The sequence below is a fragment of the Lingula anatina genome, chromosome 1 (genome assembly GCF_051362555.1).
Source record: "Lingula anatina isolate TDL-2025a chromosome 1, LinAna3.0, whole genome shotgun sequence".
In the NCBI taxonomy this organism is placed as follows: Eukaryota; Metazoa; Brachiopoda; class Lingulata; order Lingulida; family Lingulidae; genus Lingula; species Lingula anatina.
The window spans coordinates 63,727,977-63,751,904 of NC_141767.1; the positions used below are offsets into that span (position 1 = coordinate 63,727,977).

A 23,928-nucleotide genomic window follows, 5' to 3' on the forward strand; every position below is an offset into this window, starting at 1 on the left:
TATGAGTGCTAACGCATGAATTTTCGTGTTAATATGCTACGTATGTATGTAGACGCCCAAAATGTTATAAAAAATAGACATTGCTGGTAAAGCGTATGCAAACGTTCTAAACAACTTTTGATTTGTAAGGTATGACAAGGTCTTAAGGCCATCATGACTTTGAAAAGCACTGGAATTAAGTGTACTAAACTTCCGCCACGAACGTGGGTGTCTTTACTTTTGCGGTAACCGTGGAAATAACATGGTTGTTCCTACGGTGTTTGGTTTTCTTACGTACAATATCGCTTTACACTACGGAGCATGGTAACTGTAGAAACTGACAGGTGTGTGGGGCTTTGGAAAAGGAAAAAAAAAAGATATTTTACTAGGTTTTATGGTCATAATTTTGCGTTTAGGCGAATAGTAATTGATCTTTAAGACCAATAAAGCATAAAATGGCGCTATTTGGGATATTGTAAAACTAATGATATGACAAATATGCTTCTGTGTGTCTTTTTCTTCCTGCATTGGAAAGGGACAAGTTGAATCACACCCCCCCCCCCCCCCTCCCCTCCCATCCTGGCATACACTTATGATTTCCAGCTTCAGTTAGTGCATGTGCACTTGTTAAGTATAGGTGCAGGCGGTAATCGGAACAAGACAGTAGTTTAGGAACTACATGTAGTTGTTTTAACTCTTGGAAATTAAGGGAAATAATTTGTACATTTACAGGTGAATTTGTGATATTGCAATAATTAATTTTATTTGCATTTAGGCTGCTTAATTTACACAACAATGACAGGACGTTGTAAATGACGTTTTAATGATCGATAGAAATTGTAACCGACTGATTGTTACCAAAGAAATCGTGGCAAACATCCCTAAACAAATATTTTGCGACAAGGTTCTATCGTTTTTATGATCATTTTGCGTTAATTCATTTAGTTTGAAATAAATAACAGCTAAGGAAACATTTAATTTTTAACGACAAACATTTTTTTTTGGACGGAAACACGCAAACACGCCTTCATTAGTGCTGCAGCTGTTGTTTTAACGTATTCATAATTCACAGTTGGAATGACGATTGGATTTTAATGACGCCTGCAATAACTATAAAAGCTGAACGTTCGTTTGATAATTCTATAAACAATTTTCCGGACACAGATTCAGTTTGGTGAGTATAAATACTAATAATAGTACCTAATCAAAACTTAATAAATTTGTAGTCACGCATTTAAATCCTGACTGACATTCGCGATTACCTTTATGGACCCTTTATGGTACCAATATGCTCTCGACCAAAAAAGTTCAGAAACATCGTTATTTTTAATAATTATATATATGAGCTAAGGTAAGTATTTTAATCAAATATTGATGGATAATACACCCACCATTCGTTTATTTTTGAAATTTTGCCAGAAAAGGTATTTTGTGGGATTTACAGCGACATTTATGAATGAAGGGTCAAATTTTATTTTCACAAATAATGCAAATGGAGTAACGAAACTTTGCCATTTCCATGACAGTAAAAACTTTATTGACTTTTCATTTCCATGACAAAGTTTGAGAAAGTCTTGACAATAAACAGTGGAGGCTTCGCGCGAAAATGATGCTGAGCAACCCCAAGACTTCATTTTAACTGTATCCTACATGCTGATATTTTATAATTATTCAAAATAACGATGTTTCCGAACTTTTTTGGCCGAGTGTATATCACGCAGATGTGACAAATATCAAAGTATCAATTGCCAAATTCTGACTGCTAAGCAATTTTGCAGATATTTGGGATCAGGAATTCAAAATGAAGTTACCAAATCTAATCTTTGTGATAGCGGTGTGCATATGGGCGCTAGTGCTGGAGGCTGAAGCAGGTAACGTAAGCAAAGGTATATAGGAGGCCAATAAATGGCGCGAAATTATTCTATAAAAGGGGATTTAATTGCTTTTCCGATAAGTTTCCCCCAATGCTTTATTTCAAATGTCAAATTCACAATGAATACAATTTTTAAAATAGACTTGATCCCCTCCTTGGTCATCTAAATTCAGAATCTAGAACACCATGGTCTAATATGAAATTTTATGGCTACGATACGTATTCGTTAGTGATACTTATGCGAATTTCTCCATGGAACGGATTTTTATCAGCACCCATATATGCATGCACAAAGTTAACTTCTTAAAAATTGCACAACACTGTATCGAAAACCGTTTTTCAGATTGTTATTTACTTCTTATTTTCCTTTGTCCCTAGCTGGATTAATTGCCGTTTTCGCCATTATGAGCCTCTCTACGTAAGCTAGTAATTCAATGATTTTTAAAGATAACCAATCAATTCAAATTATGCCAACACAGCGTGTTCAAGCCATCAGATAAACTGTCCATTTCGGGGGCGTCTACTTACAGGGCCCCTGCATACTTCACGTGCACACCGTACACATGTGCTAACTTAATTCACATATAATTTCAGTTTGTGTTTTACTGACTAGTACACTTGTTTATCTAATTAACTTTCTCTCTGCCTTTGTAATTTCACTTATATTACATATTGGTGTAAATTGTGTGGTATTTATACAAAAGTCATCCTTAAAACACCTTTAAAAGCTTTCAATGACAATTATTGTAAAACGGCAGCCTGTCTCTAGTTTTCTTTTTTTTTATCACTATTAACGACATTTAAACAAGAAAGAATTCCCTACGCATATTATATTAATTTAATATTACTTGCTATTTCAATATTTCTTAATTTTAAAGTTTCAGGGGACTGTAAAAAAGGTCGCAAGAAATGTTTAAAAGTGTTGAAGAGAGACATGAAATTATTAAAAAGAAACAGATTGTCGACATGTCAAATGTAAGTTATTTCAACCCAGGACCCCAATATACAAATATTGCTGTATATAAGCTCCTAGCTTTATTAAAGGGATAATAACTCTCGGCCCAAAAAATGAATTTTCCTGGATTAAACAACAATTTTCCCATACTTACCAATGGTTAATGAATCCATTTTTACATTCAAAGTTAGTCCCTGTTTTTTTTCTAAAAAGTTTGGTTTTTTGTTAAAATCTCTTAAGATTATAGCCAGAGTATAGCCATCAATGAGGGACACGTGGTCTAAAGACAAGCTCAAAAATCAGAATAATAGCTATAACTGCCGTTTTTGTGGTAAAACAGAATATATTATATTTCTATGAGTTATTCACACTGTTTTTATTGTGGAATATAGATCTCATACAAAGAGTTATTATCCCTTTAAGCGTGTACGTGTACAGTTGTGGATAAGCAATTAAAGAAGGATGAAAAATTAGGGAAGTTAGAGGATAATGTGATGAGACTTTTAAACGAAGGCTTTAATCTTTTCACGAATGCTGGTCCTAATGGTTCAAAGAACACAGCGCTCCTTTTTTTGAAGTTGTTTCCAGACAAAATTCGGTTGTGCGGACTTATTTTCTTTTTTGGGAAGGGGGCTCTTTCCTGCATGGCACATTATGAAATAATATGAATTAATGATACAGATGTACATTTACATGCGCATATATATGTACAGGTGGACTAACCAGGTGGAATGCTTTGAGAATGTTCAGGGTTGCAAAGATGAATTCGCAACAGATATTGAAGAGTTCAAATACATGGCCGAATGGGGATGCGCCAGTTAAATTCATATTTTCGAGGTAAGTTATTATAAAGGAAAACGACCCATTGCAATAGTCACTACGAGTGAAAGAAGTGTTCATTTACAAATGCAGTATTAAAGATATTAATTATCATAAAACATTTGATCTACAACGTGTATTGCATAGACATATAAAAGGGATAATGCTCCAAATTAAACTCAAACTGCAGGTACGTTTTATCCCGTGTCACATTCTATTTTCTTCTCAAAGTGCTGACCTTTGACATGTCAAGTCCATGTCATCGAGCAAATCATTTGTAATAACTATCGCTAGAGTTGACTTTAAGCGGTCAGTTTTCTTGTTCCTCCTTAATTCTTATTTGTAGATAAAATGAGTATATGGTAATACCTGCATGATGATGTTCTAAATCTACTCCACAGGTTGTAACCTACTTTTGAGGGGTCTTTCTACGGAAGATTGGTTAAGTTCTACCCATGGAAAATCCCGCTGCTACGTACCAAAGAAAAACATCTCTCCATTGTTCCGTTTCACAAGCTTTCTGTCATGACCAAATTGACGAGTGACAGCACGCAATATGAGTGTCGATGATTTCTTTTTAAAATATACAATTTGTGAACAAAGGATATACTTTAATGTATTCAGACCTAATGAAGCATTGTTTGCTGTTCCACCTTCAGTGCATAAAATAGCTTTATGTATACCAAGCTGTCGACGTGATGTTTAATTAAGTGTCAAGCGTTTCGCGGATTTCCAATGTTTACTTAATTAGAGAATATCGTGTGGAGAATAAAAAGGTACGTTTTATATAAATATTTTCTCCACTCAATTTTACGCCAATGATATATATATATTGGATGGGGTTCAGCATATCAATAATAGCACAAAATATGCCATTATGAACATAATATTTGGTTATCAATGCTGAAGTGGAATCTATTTGGACTTGGAAATATCGTAGCCCTTCTCTTCTGTGTTAATTAGACTGGATCCCCATGCCTAGATCGATCTAACTGGATCGACCCATATCCAAGGGGTTTCTCGCTTAATTGCTTTTAGTATAAGAGGTTTAGATGTCTGGCACGCCTACTGAAGCCGCTTAATGATAGCAGCTTCAGTAGGCGTGCGAGACAGCTAAGCCGCTGAACTTGATAGCAATTTAGTGAGAACCCCCTTGGAGATAGATCGATCTAAAGTTAGCACGATAGTCTCTGGGAATGGTCTCTTAAATAACAAAATGAAGTGAATCTACAGTTCGAGCCAACACAGCCGCTGTCTTATCTGGACAATGTTCTCCATGCTACATTAAGGCCTTTCTTTACATTTTGAATTCAAGTTACAGCTAATCAAAAGGCGATCGAGTTGCCGTTCAGATCGTGGCTTCAAACTTCGCATATTCCATACTAGATACACTCAGCAATTTCAAAGGATGTGTGCCTTTTTCTGAAACAGTGGGCCCTTCTCTCATGCTTTTTACACTTTTGTTGAAACAAATTGAGAAATGGAATAGAAAGTAGATAAAATTTTGATTTAGAGCGGACCTTTTCCGGTCAAAGGGCAGTTTTAAACAAAGACGTGGAACATATCTGTTTAATCTGGTTATCTAATCAACCCACATTAACGTACAGAGTAAGTAGACTTTTCAGGACCACGTTAGATCACCCCATGAAGGACATTGACATGTGAAGGACCATAATAGCGCCTCTCGGTGCCAAATAGAGCCCTGGGAGCCAAATTTGATCCGAGGACCAAATAAAAGTCGTACCAACCGTGCGACCCTCACAATACCATAGTTAATGTTTTCAGAACAAAAACAAGTCCTGCTAATAGGACTTTCTTAGACCACGTTTGATCAGCCCGTGATGGACATTCAGAGGTACAAGATCAGAACAGAGCCTCTCAGATTCAAAGTAGAGCACTGGGACCAAATTCAAACCAATGACCAGATATGAGCTGTAAAAAAAAAAATAAATAAATAAATAAAAAAAGAAAAAAAAAATAACCCGACCACACTGCTTGGCAAAAGGAACCTTCATTTTTTGCCAAGCAAAGCCACTCGATATGTCGATATGTTCAAAGTAAAACAAAAATACAGCTTTAAAGTTACTGGGTGAACAACAAATGTGTGACAGGCAGAGAAAGTGAAAAAAGTATATGCGGATGCATACCAAGTCCATATATAAAAATATACTTCAATATCTCTCTGAAGCTGATATTTTCTTCAGAATCAAATATCAACTATATAATTGCACAATAGTTCATCACTTACATCACCAATTTTCAGTATAAACCAAATTAATTCAATTAATTGAAAAATATTTAAGTTTTCAAGAAGTTGGGACTCACTATTTCAGGCCTCAACATTTTATTTATAAACTTGAGAATCTACAGTTCATATCTGATGCAATAATCAATACCGCTTGAATACACTGGTTCTTTGTGATTACAAATGTCAGATCAATATTATAATTGTAATATTCCACTTTATGAAACAGGGACAGTTAACATTGTTACACTTACTGCTACTCCCACAGTAACTTGTGCAATTTCCAATGGCCAAATATCTTCAAGAATGTGTTATTAATATTTGATATTTCATATTCAGTTTATTTTCCAACTACTTTCTTTCTAACTTAAACACTTTATAAAACAGAATCATGTTAGACTGTGGCATGAAGGTTTAAAAATATTTGATTTCTACAGGAGGAATTGGTCCTGCCATATATGATACAAATATAAGAGAGTAAAATAGCTTGCAACATAGGCATTAATTTACAGTTATGAAGCCATCAATACAGCCTTGTGATTCAACCCAGTAGCTTTGTTAGAGCTTGACTTTTCTCTTAGGTGCATGTTCCACATGAGGATCTGTAGTGTCTGTGAGCAGTGATGTTTTTTCATCTTCAAAGTACTCATATTGCGGACTACCATCAATTCCTTTTACATAGTCTGCAGTGATTTTCACTTTCTTAATGTTCTTTTGTGGAGTTTCATACATCGGCTTAAGCAGGACTTCTTCCTATAATATAAAATTAACTTTAAATCAATTAAAACTCTTGTAATTTAAGATTTTTCAAAGTACAAGTTTGGGAATGTTTTAAGTGTGGCTTTTGGAAACGAGCCCCACCCACTCAATTCAACCATTAATTAAAACAGTGTGATTATTACTTTGTTACAAAATGATTATTATTACAATTCTTCATCTAAATCAGTGCATCTTGCTTAAATTTTACAAACAGCAGTTTCAGCAATCTTGTCAGCTACCTACTATGAAGATGTGTGTTACATTTAATCATGCAGCACATTTCTCTCTTACCATTACAGCTCGCAATGCTCTTGCACCAATTTTTCTATTTAGAGCTTTTTGAGCTATTTCTTCCAGAGCATCTTCATCAAACTCCAGCTCAATCTTGAACAGAATAAATTTTTTGCTTTATAATAAAGGAATAACAAGGCACCACAGCTGTCAAATATACAGACAAAAAGTTAATAAGTGAAAATTAACATTTTACAAAAGAACTGAATAATTTCAAGAAACAGACACCAATCAGACTGGTTTACCAACTCAAATTGTATTTCAGTCCTTTGTTTCTCTTCTGTAAGCTTGAGAAAAGTAAGTGACATGGTTTTCCTTAAATGGTTACTATGATGACAGTGCACAAAATAGGGTTTTCTTCAATTCTGATGCAATATTACATAATGCTTAACAGCAAAATCAGTGGGTGAACATAAAAAAATGCCATACCTTGTCATATTCAAATGTTTTCTTGTACTGAGCCACCAGATTGTTGTTAGTTTCTGTGAGAATATTCACAAGCATGTCTTTATTCAAACTGTGAAAGGCTACGGTGTTGGGAATTCTTCCTATAAACTCTGGGATCATTCCAAACTCTATGATATCCCTAGGCTCCACCTTAGCCAAAAGCCTGTCCCTTTCATTATTTTCTGCTTCAGCATCATCTGTGTCCCCTACATGTTTCTGGTCATCTAATGTGGCTGCCCTGCGTCCCTGCTGTTGTCCACTAGCACTAAATCCCAAGTACTGAAAATAAAATAAAATATTTCAATTTTGTTTCTTAACTATATCTTTGACTGAATCCAAAAATTCTCAAAAAAATATAAATATAAGAACCTACTCTTTGGGCAAATGGTAACTTTTATACATGTAACACTCAATTACCTTCTCATGTAGCCTACGAGATATGATTCTGTCTAATCCATTAAAAGCCCCAGAGGCAATAAACAGGATATTAGTAGTGTCCACAGTGACACTTTCTCCTCTTGAACGCTTGTTGTTGTTGGCAGGAACATTGACTTCTGTACCCTCTAGCAGCTTGAGCAGACCCTTGAAGATAAAACACGACAAATTTAAGTTTTAATAAGCTAATAATAATTAAAATTAAGTCCTAGAAACAATAGAAATACACACACTGGTGTGTGTGTGTGTGTGTGTGTTTGTGTGTATATATTACCAAATATCCATGTTACCTGCAGTGCATATATAATTGTGTTTATATATAATAAACACTATTATGGTTATTCAGAGGGAACCTGGAAATTGATAATGTTGTGCAATTACCCCAGAAAGGTTAAAAAACCTAAGTTTTAAAACATGAAAGCAGGACACAAACTGAAAACCCACATCCCTGATTATTATCATTGACACATTATTTTCATTAAGGTGATCTAAGGAGAAAAGAAACCTTTTTTTAACCAGCATTTGAAAAAAGAGTCAGTATATAATGTTAAGAAATCAGATTCCCTTTTTTTACCTGTTGCACCCCCTCTCCTCCCACATCTCTGAGCTGGTGATAGCCAGGCACACTACCAATCTTATCCACTTCATCGAGGAAAACAATACCTATGAGGAAAGAAAACACTCTGAAGATACACACTTCCAGGTGCATTAATCTGATTTCTCTTTTGCATGATAAGCTGAACATAAAGCATGAATTTTCAAAAATTGCTTTATATTCATTCAATCTGTTGAATTAAGAATGAAAATGGGAGATTTGTAAAAGACTGTAAGATGTCCATCAACAGAAGAACAGAAAAAATGGCAAATGAAAGTCTAGTAGATGACTCTCACCTAGTTTAAATGGAAACTTATACACTGATGCTCTTAAGTTAAGCAACACTTAATTATTTTTTAATTTTCTCAGCAACCAGGCTTTTTATTGAGGCAAAATTTGTTCAGTAGCCAGACATGTATCTTGTTTTGGACAGTGACTTGTGAGTTCTATTCACTGTTGGACAGAGTAGAATATGAACCAGGGGTACCATATGCGAAAAACACAGTTTGAGAGTGCCATGTGGGGCGTCCAGTTTGGCTGGTTTTATGGGTACATTTTGTAATATTGTAACAACAAATGCTTGCAAGTTGATTCAACAAGAGAATCAGATGGCAAATTGTGGCAAGCCATCGTGCTGGGGTGCCTATGAGACAGACAGACAGTGGCACCAAGTGAAGTGTCTAGGCTGGTAGCAAAATGGTGCCAAACTCATCATGTTAGGGACATGCTTAATTCTGGTAGACCGAGATGTAAGAGATAGAAGACATCAGGTCAAAAACTATGTCACTAGAACCAGTTTATGTCAGCCAAACAACTGAGAAACATCTGGTCTGGATTAGGAAGAACTCGAGCAAATAGGCAAACAGTTAACATGCATCTTTTAGAAGTTGGGCTGCCATCTAGTATACCCCTTAAAAAGTTGTTGTTGACCAACAGACAAGCAGATAAGATTGGCATGGGCCAGATACCCAGAAAGATGGAATCTCAAGACTTGGAGAAGGGTCCTGTGGACTGACTCAGTGATTGAGGAATGTGACTGGCTCCCAATGCAAGATATACAGAATTTGGTGGCAACTTGCAGGAGACGATGTGAAGCTGCTCTTCACGACCATGGAGGGCATTCACGACCATTGACGGCATAATAGACAATTAATCATCTGTTATCTACAGTCTCCTTTTATTAAAACCAATTCTAAGATGACTGAACTTTATATTTTTATGATAAGCTGCTTTAATCAGCATGTACTTTTTGCAGTGTGAGCATACTTTTTTGCCTCATGGTTTGGCTTTATTAAGTATGAAAGAAATATGCATAATCCCACACAAATGAAATATTGATCGCGATAGAAGAATCTTTTGAAAAAAACGAGGTGTTGCAGATGTTGCTTAACTTATGAGCATAAGTGTTTGTAAAGAAACCATTCTCCAAAGAAAAGAAAATTTAGATATGCCAATCCAAAAATATGTTACCTATCTGACATTGTTCCACATCATTGTTGGCACGCTGTAACAATCGTCCAATACAAGATTCAATGTCTTCTCCAACATAGCCTGCTTGTGTGAGGGTAGTGCAGTCACAGATGGCAAAGGGGACATTCAAAATCTTGGCTAAGGTTTCAGCAAGCAGAGTTTTACCTGAAAAATAAAAACTACCAGGATTAGTTCATTTTTCTTCTCAATAATTTCTTAGACATATTTTAGAAAGTAAACTTGCACAAAAACTATTACTTCCCCTACCTTAAATTTCATACCTCTTCCATCTGCCCTGTACACATATTTATTCATCTTGTTCATAAAAATGACTACAAATTTCAAATCACATTTTTCATACAGATGTTACATGTCACAAACAACCACACTTAAAACTGTTGCCAACTCACCACAACCAGTAGGCCCAAGCATAAGTATGTTGGCCTTCTCCAAATGCACCTCCTCATTAACAAGCTGGATGGACTGATGCTGCTTCTGCTGCTTCTGCTCCTCTGGCATGTGTGCTCCCAGAGAATTGTCCTGGAGACCTATGCTACTGTTATGTGTGAAATCTAGAATAAGAAGATGAAGACTAATGTCATGTAAGAAAATATTGATTAAGTTAGGTAAAGATTAGTTAAAACTAGAGGATCAGAGAGACGCTACCGCCTACAGATATTGTACCACCAGCTGGAGTAAGCACATTCATATGGGACACCATCACCAGTGTTGTGCTTGACAAGCTCTATAAAATGCAATAAACAAGAGTTCTCAAAATATGGAAAAAGAAGCAAAGAAACAGCATAACTGTAAAAATACTCCGATCAAGGCGATTTTCAAATTGACCTGCATTTTCGTAACATTGATCACTCCTGTGATTTTCAAGGGAATAGACCTATTGGTTTTCCTTAAATTGTGTTATCAGTTTTGCATATATGCTGAAAAAGTAGAAAACCCAGGGGGAACACTGGGCATATCTCTGCCAATTCTGGACATATAAGGCCGGAAATTTTGCAAAGTTCAGTTCATGATGAAAAGTCAAAGGTCAATTTCAAGGTCACAGTAAGATTGCCTGTATATGACTTCCTATTCAAGTTCAATAGTAACTATGGGTGTGTCTTTGCCAGTTTTTGAGATATGAGAGACAAAAAAATTTGCACAGCTCAGTACAGGGTAAAAAGTAGGCCAAAGCTCAACTTAAAGGTCAAAGTTGAATTGTCAGTAGATGACTTCCTATTCAAGTTCAATAGTAACGATGGGCTTACCTCTGCCAGTTTTGGAGATACAAGGGCTGGAAAGTTTGCAAAGTTCAGTTCATGGTCAAAAGAAGGTCAAAATTGCCAGTATATGACTTCCTATTCAAGTTCTATAATTACTATGGGCGTATCTCTGCCAGTTTTGGAGTTATAAGGGCTGGAAAGTTTGCAAAGTGAAGTTCATCATGAAAAGTAGGTCATAAGTTAATTTCATGGTCACAGTTAGATTGCTAATATATGACTTCCTATTCAAGTTCATTAGTAACTATGGGCGTCACATTTTGTTATCACCACTGAATATTGCAACATTGCATTTTTTTGATATGGCACAACTCCTAAACCATATTAAATAAACAGTTTTCAGCATTTAATGACTGCTTCTCCCATGAAAGTGCACTGAGTGACCCCAAACTCCCAAAGATATTAATTGAAACCCGTCAATATAATATGAGAGCTTAGGTCTGTGTATTTTCTGAAAATTGGCACAAACAAACTTTTTTTTTGCAGAAAATTCCCATTTTTAAAAAAATTTGCCCCGTTTGACCTTGAAATAAAGGTCAATAGTTAAATCCAAGGGCATATGTGGAATCTCCACATATGACTTTGTTCAGACTTCTATAGTAATTTTTCCAATAATTCTTTCGGTTTGGCAAATATTTAGCATTGAATTTTCAAAAATTTTGACAAGGGTGTGTCTCATTGAGCGTCACACCCAGGCCAATAGACTGACTGAGACAAAAAAAACCCAAAAAACAGGAGGTTCAAGTTGAGATTATATGCGACCTGCATCCAAGAGATGGGGACACAGGTCCTTGAGGTCTAGGAGGAGAAGCGGTAGAAGTTACTTGTATCCCACACCACCCTGCAGAGCCGGCGGAGCCAATGGAGCTGGCAGAGCCATACGAGACGGGTCAGCACTAAAACCATGAGTACTGCCAGCTTACACACTGGTGGTACTAATAAAACTTTTTTATTAAAACTTACAGTAATAGATCAGGATCATCAGCGGTACCTGAGAGGTGCTCTTACAACATAAATAAACAAATAATTAAATAAATAAAGAGAAACAAGCTAAGATAGCATTTGAAGATGGAACATATACGGACATAAACAGAGTTATTATAAAAATAGAATATTATAAATGATGCCAATTCAAGTTGGATAGTGAAAGAGACTAAAAATTTTTACTCTACTTTAATGAACACGGAACTAATGACAATAAAATTACTTGGCAAAAGTGGCCTGGTGATTGAAATATCCATTGCAAATTCAATACATCAGTTTCAAGGCATAACCTGAGGATCAGGGAGGTGATACCGCTGGTATTGTACCACTAGCTGGAGTAAGTGCATTTGTATAGGAAAGAAAAAGAAGGGGGCACCACAAATAGTGTTGTGGTTGACAAGCTGTAGGAAATACAATAAACCAGGGTTTTCACTTTTTGTTGATAATTTTCATTTTTCCAATTCAAGGTCAATAGTAACTATGGGTGTATCTCTGCCAGTTTTGGAGTATTTTACATTTTATTTCACTACTAACTCTATCAGTGGATACCAGTGATTATCAGCAGACTTTCAAAGCACAAAACAACACAGTACCGCTCAGAAAAACTTATTAGCTGATAATTCAAAATCCACCATTTCAACCTGTAAAATCATACATTTTCTGAGGCCTAAGAATGGGCTCTGAACCCATGCCATGTTTCTGCATGAGCTCTTGGGCTCAATCATCTCACTGGCTAAGATCTCTCATAAATTTTGGACACATGAAAATATCTTTCATCCCATAGTTGGCCCAGATTAATCCCTGAACCTGAACTTACAAAGGGAAGTCCGGTCTCCATGCATGTGGAACTCATCTGTAGCCAGTCTCTGTGAAGACTCCTTGACCGTCCTTTTCATGCCGTAGTTAATCCGCTTAAAGTGGTTATAAACAGCGACTGAGAGGACCATTTTTGCATTGTCTTGGCCCACTACAAACTTGTTCAAATACTTATGTAGCTAAAAGTAAAATTGTATCCTTTCATAATATTTAAAAATGTAAAATTATTCTCTTAAGTTGAAATACAGGCTATTACTGCAAATTAGCAAGTTGGTTATTCAACTATAGATATAAACCCAATAACAATTCTTAAAAATATTTTCGAATTATTTGAGAAAAAAAATTTGGTAAGTAATGCTTACTTCTACAGGGGGAAGTAATTTCAATCCAGCATTTCCATCATCATTCGAATCTTGCTCAAATTCCTCTTTGTAACCGATGGCTTCCTTCGAAAAATCCCTGCGATATATGTGCTTTGTGTGTTGGTTTTTACATGTCAAATAGCGCCCCTGTCCTAAAAAGTAAAATATTGCGTGTACTAAAATGTTTAAAGCATACTAGCCTTTTGGGTTATGAGGCTAAAAAAAAATTCTAGCCTAATTTTTTAAAATCAAAACAAATATGGTTACAAGATTTTCATTGCATATTCAACTTTTTTCAAAGTTTAAGTATTTCAGGAATTGTAAAGATAAATTCAATTGTTTGAAAAAATAACATTATGTGAGATCAACACACTATCATCAACTTCCAGGCTATGCTAAATAAAATTACTTCAAATAAAATCATAATTTAGAAATGGACACCAATGGCCATCTTTTAGATACAACCAATGGCTTCAAATCAAAATTATTGTAAACATGATTCTTTATCATATTCTCAAGTGCATTTTCCATGTTAAGGACTAAATTAAATGTCAAAGCCAATCTCTTCCCACAAACAAGTAGCTAATCAAACAAAGCAAAGCTGACAAATGTTCAAATATTGCACAGAAAAAAGTGCACCAAATAATGTTTTGGCCAATTTTGATGCTATGTTACATAACGCTAAAACACAGCATAATCACTCTTACCCTCTTACATTATGTACTACAGGTAACATGGACACTGAAAAAGTGATTCAGTTCTATGGGATATAAAAGCCACTGAAAATCCTTTGTGTGAAAAAAAAAAAAAAAAACATCATGATTGCTGTTAATGTAAAATGATCATGTTGATTTTTGAAAGCAACCATCTCTTTACCAAACAAGCCACTCAGTAAATTTAAACTGAAACAAAAATATGGTTTAGCAGTTATGGGGCAAATGTCACAAAAATTGGGCAGAAAACCAGAATAATTACCGTAAATGTAAACTGATCATGCTGATTTTGAAAAAACAACCCGGCTCTTTAACAAAAAGAGTCAGTAAATTAAAGTAAAACACCAGTTTGGCAATTATGGGGCTTACAGCGACAACGACAGTGACAACAACGACAGACAGACCAATCAGAATATATATAATTAAAAGCAATACATTTCAAAATGTTTTTGTTTACCTCAATAAATATGACATAAAATGATGGCACATATGCAACCCTACTTGAAGCACATTCCTTACCTTTCTTCTTTTTCTTGCAGAAAAAGGACTGATACAGCCAACGGGAGGAAGGAAGACGAGGAGAACTGGACACAGATGAGTGTACAGTAGAACAGAAAACCGTCAAAGAGGAAGGAGGACGGAAAGTGATGGCAGTAGAAGGCTGTTTAAGAGGAGAGTCTAGCTCATCCTTGAATAAAGCTGAGCAAGAAAAAGAATGAAAATGCATGCAACAGGAAGAACAATGGAAATAAAGAAAGAAAGAAACAATATATCCAAAGAAACAGAAAAAAAAGTTAAACAAAACACCCAACAGCCACAGTGCCATTAAATGCAGTTAATAACAAGTCAAAATTATTGTAGATAGTTTGCGGGGGGCACATTTCAAACCAAAATTCCACTACACTAGAACCAGACAGGATGTTAGGCATATGCCTCATATAATAGGCATATGCCCAATAATTCAGGGTTATCTTAAAATAGTTTCCTTTCTTAGAAATGTCACTCCTCTAAAAAAAAATAGTTATAATAATAAATTAATTAATTAATTAAAAATAAAATAAAAATAAAAACAAGGCAGGAAATCTGTCAAATGTTCAGACAAAGCAGAATATAATGAGGGCAATAGACAAAATAGGGTATCAGTCATCTCTGATGCAATATAACATAATGCTTTGCAGCTAATCAGCACCAATTTTTAACTGAATGTGTACAACAGGAAACATAGACATTCATAAAATGTGACCAGTAAAAGGTCAGGACAACAGACTTACAGATCCGTGGATTTAATATGGGCGACCCATTTGAATGCTTGTTGCGTGATCCCCACAGGAAGTTTATTCGATGTCTAATGGGGAATTAAGCAGCAAGCTTTTGAGTGGGCCGCCATATTTGATCTGCGGATCTATTAGTCCGCTGTTCTGGATGCACTCCAAGTCACAAAATCACCCTGCTGAAGTCCTAAACAAGCTTGAAGCATAGCAAGTAGGGTGCCATGGAAAGCTTACAACATGATATCAGTGCTGTATTAGTGAAAAACCATACCTATACGTGACATAGGGGCACTGCACTGTGGACACTCAGAGTTCTCAATGGATGTATTAGTACCAGGTCCATTCAGTCCACCAATGTTATTACTGACATATCTCAGTCCATGTCCATCACTGCATGTAAACACACTGCTTTGTTTAGGCAAAGAGACTGGATGGTGGCTATGGAAAAGTGTCTTTCCTACTAAAGTAAATACAAAATATAACATGTGAAAATTATATGAAATTCTCATGTCTTACGTGGCCATAAAGGTAAAAACACTTCAATGTATAACATTCTTATGTTGCCCCCAAAAAAAAAATAATAAATAAATAAATAAATAAATAAATAAATAAATAAATAAATAAATAAATAAATAATAATAATAAAAATAACCTTCTATTTGAAAATTTAAGGCTAAAGCCCACTTTGATTCAAGATAATTAGGCAGTAATATATTAAAAGATGCACAGAAAAAATATGGCACCATTAATTTTCGTAAGGGTTTCAGTTATTTCTCCGACTAAGCAACCTTTGATTCTCCTTCCCTCACACGCCCCATAACTTAATAATTTGGAAAAATCATTACTAGTAAGTCTTTAACCCATAATTAAACTGAGCCAAGATGGTTGACAGGTGGCAATGTTCGTAAGGAGTTGATGAATTTGGTAAAAATTTGGAACATTACTTCATAGCACTTATCTGTTAAAATATTTTGTCCTTATATCACAACTGTATTGTCATGAAAATTTTCATTGTCAGATATAAATGAAATGAACAAATAGACACCTATAAGCCAGACATCCCTAAGCATGCTCCTTCATAATTATCTTATCCACTAGAGTTATCTCCTTTGATGTTCAATGTTTGAATCCAGTCTATAATTCACACCATTTCCCTATAAATTAACAAGTAACAAAGGCCATTGTTTGAATATGCTATATAACCTGTATGTATTCTCTGAGAGAAGAAAAACTGCACATAGCCATATCCAAGGTAGCTGGTCTTGCAGCTCCCAGATCTTACCCAGGGATAAAGACAACTTGAAAAGTACATGTACTAGACTTGTTCTATTTTCTTGGATCAATGTTCAGGATCCCCAAAATTCCAATGTGATACATAAAAAGGCGGAAAAAGTTCATGTCTAATCTATATTATATAATTATAATCAGAATCTAGGTCAAATATACTGGTTACATAAGTCACGGCTGCACCAGACTATTAATAAATTATGCTCCTCAATTAATGGGTTTAAAATATTGTCCTAAAGTTAAAACTCTTTTTAAGACTCTTAGAGAAAAAGTATTACATCAGTATGTTTCACGAGCCACATATCTACATTTGTATACGATGGATATTCAACAAATTAAATAAAACGCCAGAAATAAGCAATTACCTGATATTTGATGGGGAGGTATCTTCCTAAGCAGAGCGACAGGAATGTGGCCAGCTCGCACAGCTGAAGACATCTCTCACCAGTTTCTCGACACTCGAGTCGCAATAATAAGCTGAAAGAAGGTCAAACCTTCACCCTATTTATGATGGTTTATGCCAGCTTTGTTCACCTCTTGCGCTACTCCAGGCGATACAGAGTGGCAAATCAATGCGGAAACTTTCTGTAGCTTTACTATTTCCACAGTGGGCAGAAGCTAGGCTCAAGCAATTATATACGTTACGAAGCTTTGTTATAATAACTTTCAGCACTCACTGTCTCTTATGTTTTGGTAGCCATTTACGATGAAGTGCTCATGCGCTATGACATTGATTATGAGGAGTGGGCATTATTACAATAAATTTACAATTATTTTCAAACACTTCTCTACTATTTGTTATCCAAGAGATATTTCAAATTGTTAAATGTTTTTTATTTATTCATTTCACACTTAACTGTTCTGTTATTTTTTTATCTCTACTACCGTTAATGACTCCATGATACTGAAATACATGAAATAGATATGCATCCACACTATGCTCCCTAAAGGTCAAGGCCGTTTACGCAAGAAGGCAACGTGTAGTGTATTTCTTAGAGAGATGTGACTCGAGCTTTCCGTGATCACAGTCAGGTCCACGTGCTCAGACATTTCTCGGGAATGTTTAAAATCGAGCATTACTCTGAGTGAAGTATAAATGAATAAGAATATAAAGACATTTTGTTTTACCTGTTTTAATTGTAAAAATATAAATACAGATAACCACAGAAGTACATTGTTACATATGTGTATGATTGAGTGCCCGGCTGTTTTGGGATGTGAGGGTTGTTGTACCCCATCATTTTTTGTCGCCTGGTTTGACTTTATAAGCGATCTGTGATAATGGCGGGTCGAGGTAGGGGAAGAGGCCGTGGTGGAGGTAAAGGGATGTCATTTTCTGTAGAGACACTAGGGTTTGGTCGTGGTGAAGCACTCCCAGCTCCAACACTTCAGCCGCCCCCTCTTTTCCCGGTGAGTGTTAGCACGTGCGGTCGTTTCTTCTGTTTGTTCCACCGTTAAAGTTTATAAGGGACTAAAACATCTATTTATTAGTCCATTGTGAGAGCCACGTAACAGTGTCCAGGATGGCCGTGAGAGATGTTAATACTGACCCCCCTTTCTTTAAATTAAAAATGTTTAAAAATGGTAATAAAACGAAAATAAGTAGGAAAGTTACAAGTGGGTGGCATTTTGATCGCATTTGATCTTTAGGCAAAGCAAACAAATGTTTGATGAATTAAAATACGTTTGCAATTATTTTTTACAGCCATTGGAATTCAAACCAGTTGCTCTGACAACTGGCGAAGAGATGGACTATATTTTAGCATTAAAACAGGAGTTCAGGGCAACCATGAAAGAACTACCTTATTATGTAAAAGCACAGGAAAAGAAGAAGGACATAGAGAGGTACACTGACAAGTACCAAACTGGGCAGCAAGACAGTAGCATTAACTGGGAGCCTGGTAAGTACAAAAAATTAACCATATTTGAGTTAATGCCTAAGAGACCATTCAGAACGTATGATCCACGGACTAACTGATCTGTGGACTACGTATGGCCAACCTTACTTCAAAAGCAATGCTGTTAATTGTACCACCAGCGTTAGCGCTGGCGGTACACATGGTTTCGGTCCCGTCCGGATCGTTCCGCCGGCTCCGTTGGCTCCGCCGGCTCCGCCGGACGGCTACCGTTACCGCTTCTCCTCCTAGACGGTAAGGGCCCCCGTACCCATCTCATGGATTTAGGTCACCTATAATCTCAACTCGTTCCACGTAAAATTTGGGCTTTGTCGGTATTGGGGTCTGTTTGTGGCACTCATTGCAATGCACCCTTGTCTAAAAATGGCAAAATTAAATGCTAATTATCTACCCTACGGAAGGAGTTATGGAAAAAATTTCTATAGATGGCTTTCCAGAAGTCATATGTGTAGATTTCAAATATACCCTTGGATTTGACCTTTGACCTCTACTTCAAGGTCAAATGGGCCAAAATTTTCAAAAAAATGAAATTTTTTACGAAAAAAATTTTTTTTGCCCTGTTATTCAGACACCACACAGACTTAACCAATAATATTATTGGAAAGTGTTACCCTTCAGGTCATCTTTCATCTCCATGAATTTGGGGTCAATCGGTGCATTTTCACGGGAGTAGCGGCCATAAGATACCAAAACTGAAAACTGTCTCTAATTTGGGAACTGTTAATGCTAGAGACCCATTCTTTTTTGCATTTTGTAGAGCATGTAAAGCCCAACACTGGAGGTGGTCTCGGTTTTTTTGTATTCCATACGGTTTTCGAGTTACGCTGTATCAAAAAGTACATATTGGTGGTAAAAGCAAAATGTGCAGTACGGTAATGGATAATAAATTTTGAACTCTGGAAAAATAAAACATAAGGCTTGGCAAAGCAGACAACTTGTGTTCAAAAATGACATTATTTCATCAAATTTGAACTTCTGAAACTTCAGAGCACCTCCTATTTCAAGAATTTTGACCAAAATGACATTTTCTTTATTTTAATTAATTTTTTCTGTACGAAATTTAAGGCACATTATGGTAACTCCAAAATTATAACATCTAGTCCCTTATATCTCCAAAACTGGCAGAGATAGGTCCATAGTTACTATTGAAGTTGAATAGGAAGTCATATACTGGCAATCTTACTATGACCTTGAAATTGACCTTTGACCTACTTTTCACCATGAACTGAACTTTGCAAATTTTTCTTCCCTTTTATCTCCAAAACTGGCAGAGATAGGTCCATAGTTACTATTGAAGTTGAATAGGAAGTCATATACTGGCAATCTAAATGTGACCTTAAAATTGACCTTTGACCTACTTTACACCATGAACTGAATTTTGCAAATTTTGCTTTCCTTTTATCTCCAAAACTGGCAGAGATAGGTCCGTAGTTACTATTGAATTTGAATAGGAAGTCATATACTGGCAATCTATATGTGACATTAAAATTGACCTTTGACCTACTTTTCACCATGAACTGAATTTTGCAAATTTTGCTTTCCTTTTATCTCCAAAACTGGCTGAGATAGGTCCGTAGTTACTATTGAATTGAATAGAAAGTCATATACTGGCAATCTAAATGTGACCTTAAAATTGACCTTTGACCTACTTTTCACCATAAACTGAACTTTGCAAAATTTGCTTCCCTTTTATCTCCAAAACTGGCAGAGATAGGTCCATAGTTACTATTGAACTTGAATAGGAAGTCATATACTGACAATCTAAATGTGGCCTTTAAATTGACCTTTGACCTACTTTACACCATGAACTGAATTTTGCAAATTTTGCTTCCCTTTTATCTCCAAAACTGGCTGAGATAGGTCTATAGTTACTATTGAACTTGAAAAGGAAGTCATATACTGGCAATCTAAATGTGACCTTAAAATTGACCTTTGACCTACTTTACACCATGAACTGAATTTTGCAAATTTTGCTTTCTTTTTATCTCAAAAACTGGCTGAGATAGGTCCGTAGTTACTATTGAACTTGAATAGGAAGTCATACTGGCATTATAAATGTGACATTAAAATTGACCTTTGTCCTACTTTTCACCATAAACTGAACTTTGCAAATTTTTCTTCCCTTTTATCTCCAAAACTGGCAGAGATAGGTCCATAGTTACTATTGAAGTTGAATAGGAAGTCCTATACTGGCAATCTAAGTGTGACCTTGAAATTGACCTTTGACCTACTTTTTATCATGAACTGAACTCTGCTAATTTCTTTCTCTTTTAACTTCAAACTTGACAGAGATAGGTCCATAGTTACTCTTGAACTTGAATAGGAAGTCATATACTGGCAATTTACTGTGACCTTGAAATTGACCCTTGACCTACCTTACGAAGAACTTAAATTTGATTGTACCATATATGTTTTTTGCAATAGTTAAAAAATTCTTGTTGATTGCATTTTTACAGCTTGTCAAGCACAAAACTGGTGGCTGTGTCCCTTATTTTGTGTATGTGGGGGTCTATACAAATGCGTTTGCTCCAGCTGGTGGTACAATATTTGGAGGCGGTATCGCCTCTCTGATCCTCTAGTTTCCTAATGGTCTCCTCACTTCCACATGCACTGTTGCCATTGGAACCTAGATTTAATTTGTTTTTAATTAAAATTGCACATTTTGAAATATTATATTCATATTATATGTAAAGTCTACTATATCTTACAGACAAAGGATAATGTTATGAGAATTATTTTTCAGATTGGAAAAGATTTCCCAAAGAACTCAAAATACGAGTCAGGAAAGCAGCTAAAATACAAGCAGTAGTTAGACCTAGTCTTCCAAAGAAGACAATTAGCAGGAAAGCTGATAAAGATGTTCTACAGACTTTAGAGGTAATTTGTATTTTTGTTGATTATTTACAAACTTGTTCAACATTTCTGGTCTTATACCAGGATTTAAAATCAATCAGAAATTCCCAGAATAATTAAGAAATGAAATACATATTGGTTTATTTGAATACACTCAAGGAACACCACTTCTGTCAGTTGAATTACCCAATACTAAATGGTGAATTCAGGTCTTTACTGTTGTAAAATTTAATAAGAATTGGTCTCAGACACTTCTACTACTGATGATAAAAGAGTTATGAATGTTTGTAATATTTCTGCATCCACTTATTATACTTGTTTTTAAATTTGACCCCCAGGAACTAGAAAAGAAGGCTGTTGAAATTGATGCTGAAAAAGATGAAGAAGATGAAGAAGAAAAGAAAGAAGAAGATGGTGAACAAGAGGAAGAGGAAGAATATGATGAGGAAGACCTGGAAGAGGTTGGAGGACATTTTCCATCGTTACTTCTTGATAATTTTTTCATGGAGATCTTATGCCTTGGAATTGTTAAATAGATATTTGGAACTTCAAGGATTGTTCTTGTTCTGAAATTGAGGTATTATACAAGCAAAGTTACTATAACACCAAATTGCAAAATTAGGATTTTAGCACTTCTTTGCCCCACAAATTCATAAAAATTTCCCAACCCTTTTGTCTTATAGGAGACTGACTACAACTTGAATTATTTTGACAATGGGGAAGGTTATGGTATGGAGGATGAAGATGATAATCTTGATGATGGACCAACCTATTGATGTGTTCTGGCCGTTTTCAGTGTTTCAGGATAAAACCAAGCATACTAAGTACCACTACCCGGAGAAACCTAATCTTGGGCTCACAGGCCAAGGATTGTTGGTCTTGATACAAAGGACCCTATCAGACTCAATCATGCTAACTGTGGATCGATGTATTACGAGGAGATTCTCGCTAAATTGCAATCAACTTAAGCTGCTTAGATGTCTGTCACACTTACTAAGCTGCTAGGGTTAATTAATTATCATTTAGCAGCTTCAGTAGGCGTGCCAGACATCTAAGCCACTTAAGCTGGAAGCAATTTAGCAAGAAACCCCTTGGAGATGGATCAATCCTGTTAGATTGATCTAAGTATGGGAACCCAATCTTGCAGAAGTGTTGTCAAGGCTGGAATAGAAGTTCCAAGAGGCTTTGGGACACGTTTCTCCAGATGACATGATACTTATCATGATAACAGGTTGATTCTGAAAAGCAGTTGATCTATTCAAGCACCACTGTATTGAAAGTGGCATCATCAGGGATTTGACAAAAATCCCTGGTTTGTTTGTGAATAAGCAAACAGTTATTGAGGGCAATTTTCCTAGGACAACGTATTTAGGGCACAGGGATGAAGCAATTCATTTTTGTTTCACAACTAGCAATACTGTTTAATGGTTTGAAGGGGGGGGGGGGGGGGGGGAGAAGGGGTGCCCATAAGCTAAGGGAAGAGCAGCTGCCCCTGAATCTGTCATTGATCATGTCCAAAATTTTGGTCAGAAAGAGCAGTGACCATCCTATACAAGAGTGCAGTAAAGGGTAACATTACACAGCTTGATATTCTGAATTATGATCAAGTCACATTTGTTCAAAACACTTCATTGTGCTTGTTGCTTAGCTAACACACTTTGGAAAAGATGACAGTTTTAGGACTGTAATACATGTACAATAAATATGCCACCACCAATTGAAAGGTGTAAGGTATTGTTGTTAAAATGTTTGTTTATACAACTAACACTTGAATAAAAATGTTGATTTAAAAAGTTTTTGTAAATCCTTTTAAAAATGAAATCAACAAACTGGTGGACTGGGATGTCCATGTGTTGAATATATCAGTTCTTTCAAAGAAAATTTGCATGCAGGGAGAATGCAATCAACATTTTTCAATAAACTAAGACAAATTTATCAAAAACTAAGTCTTATAAAGACACTGGAGAATTACTGTGTGCTGAAATGTTGTCAGTAAATGTCAAGAACACTAAGTGCACCATATTACACTTGTTGACATCAGCAATTAGAAAAGCACAGAGAGCACTGACCGACACCTAGGACACTGCAATGATAACTTGTGATAGTTAGAGGACGTCCATTGCACAAGGTCATTGGCCATATCCCACAATATTGAATAATCCCTTAAAATACTTGAATAATCCCTTAAAATACTTGAATCCAGGTGTTTATCTGGGTCGTGGATATCCACTAAAACGTAATGTCTTGTAAGCTGGCCCATTTCTGACCTATTCTGGAAATTTCATCAAAGTGCATCCATTAACTTTTTGTTAGGGCTGGTTATTGGACCTACCCTAGGTTCTAGATTCCGGTATTGCCAGCTCGATCTTGATTTCATATATAACCCATATTAGCAATACCAGGCTCTAGCGAACAGCGGCAACGCAGGGGCGTTCTTCTTCAAAATTCTGCCTGGGGCGCTTCCATATTTGGAAGTCACACGTCACAGCTGTGTCCGCCTGGATCCATATTTGGAAGTCGTAAGTCTCGTACGTCACAGGTTTGGCAGCCTGGAGCTGCCTTTCCTGCCTCGTGCACAGAG

The 23,928-nt window shown here is 36.0% G+C and overlaps 2 protein-coding genes and 1 long non-coding RNA gene across 9 annotated transcripts; 2 read left to right on the forward strand and 1 right to left on the reverse strand.

Annotated features, from left to right (window-relative positions):
• Positions 1-1,000: 1,000 nt before the first annotated feature.
• On the forward strand, positions 1,001-5,607 carry LOC147764869 (uncharacterized). Of its 3 annotated transcripts, none has more exons than XR_015332116.1 (5): positions 1,001-1,153; positions 1,758-1,865; positions 2,731-2,827; positions 3,521-3,644; positions 4,028-5,607. It is a non-coding gene; the product is annotated as an uncharacterized LOC147764869 (long non-coding RNA). The 3 variants fall into 3 exon arrangements; XR_015332118.1 differs by having other exon boundaries at positions 1,004-1,153; positions 1,758-1,850; positions 2,737-2,827; XR_015332117.1 differs by having other exon boundaries at positions 1,011-1,153; positions 1,758-1,850.
• A 346-nt stretch (positions 5,608-5,953) lies between these two features.
• LOC106151237 (ATP-dependent clpX-like chaperone, mitochondrial) lies at positions 5,954-17,296 on the reverse strand. 5 transcript variants are annotated; one of them, XM_013524375.2, is made up of 12 exons: positions 17,256-17,288; positions 16,944-17,055; positions 15,563-15,751; positions 13,308-13,459; positions 12,947-13,124; positions 10,279-10,440; positions 9,869-10,033; positions 8,378-8,466; positions 7,786-7,950; positions 7,351-7,647; positions 6,922-7,014; positions 5,954-6,624 (listed from the first exon to the last, which is right to left on the reverse strand). In XM_013524375.2, exons 2-12 carry the CDS (start codon positions 17,014-17,016, stop codon positions 6,430-6,432), a joined length of 1,758 nt encoding a protein of 585 aa, XP_013379829.2. In that variant the 5' UTR covers positions 17,017-17,055; positions 17,256-17,288; the 3' UTR covers positions 5,954-6,429. The 5 variants fall into 5 exon arrangements, with proteins under 5 accessions (XP_013379829.2, XP_086858288.1, XP_013379828.2 ...); XM_087002162.1 differs by having other exon boundaries at positions 15,563-15,748; positions 17,256-17,275; XM_013524374.2 differs by having other exon boundaries at positions 16,944-17,296.
• A 229-nt stretch (positions 17,297-17,525) lies between these two features.
• Positions 17,526-23,064, forward strand: LOC106151188 (DNA-directed RNA polymerase III subunit RPC7-like). The gene is made up of 5 exons (XM_013524294.2): positions 17,526-17,988; positions 18,284-18,479; positions 21,238-21,371; positions 21,686-21,808; positions 22,031-23,064. The coding sequence occupies exons 1-5, from the start codon at positions 17,860-17,862 to the stop codon at positions 22,121-22,123; spliced, it is 675 nt and encodes a 224-aa protein (XP_013379748.1). The 5' UTR covers positions 17,526-17,859; the 3' UTR covers positions 22,124-23,064.
• The last annotated feature ends 864 nt before the right edge of the window (positions 23,065-23,928 follow it).

Coding starts and splice junctions, on each gene's coding strand:
- LOC106151237 (XM_013524374.2), bottom strand. CDS start 17,016: ATGTCTTCAGCTGTGCGAGCTGGCCACATTCCTGTCGCTCTGCTTAGG. Junction 15,752..16,943: donor ACCTCCCCATCAAATATCAG/GTAATTGCTTAT, acceptor TATTTACTTTAG/TAGGAAAGACACTTTTCCAT. Junction 13,460..15,562: donor TGCCCCTATGTCACGTATAG/GTATGGTTTTTC, acceptor TTTACTTTTTAG/GACAGGGGCGCTATTTGACA.
- LOC106151188 (XM_013524294.2), top strand. CDS start 17,860: ATGGCGGGTCGAGGTAGGGGAAGAGGCCGTGGTGGAGGTAAAGGGATG. Junction 17,989..18,283: donor AGCCGCCCCCTCTTTTCCCG/GTGAGTGTTAGC, acceptor TATTTTTTACAG/CCATTGGAATTCAAACCAGT. Junction 21,809..22,030: donor ATGAGGAAGACCTGGAAGAG/GTTGGAGGACAT, acceptor TTTGTCTTATAG/GAGACTGACTACAACTTGAA.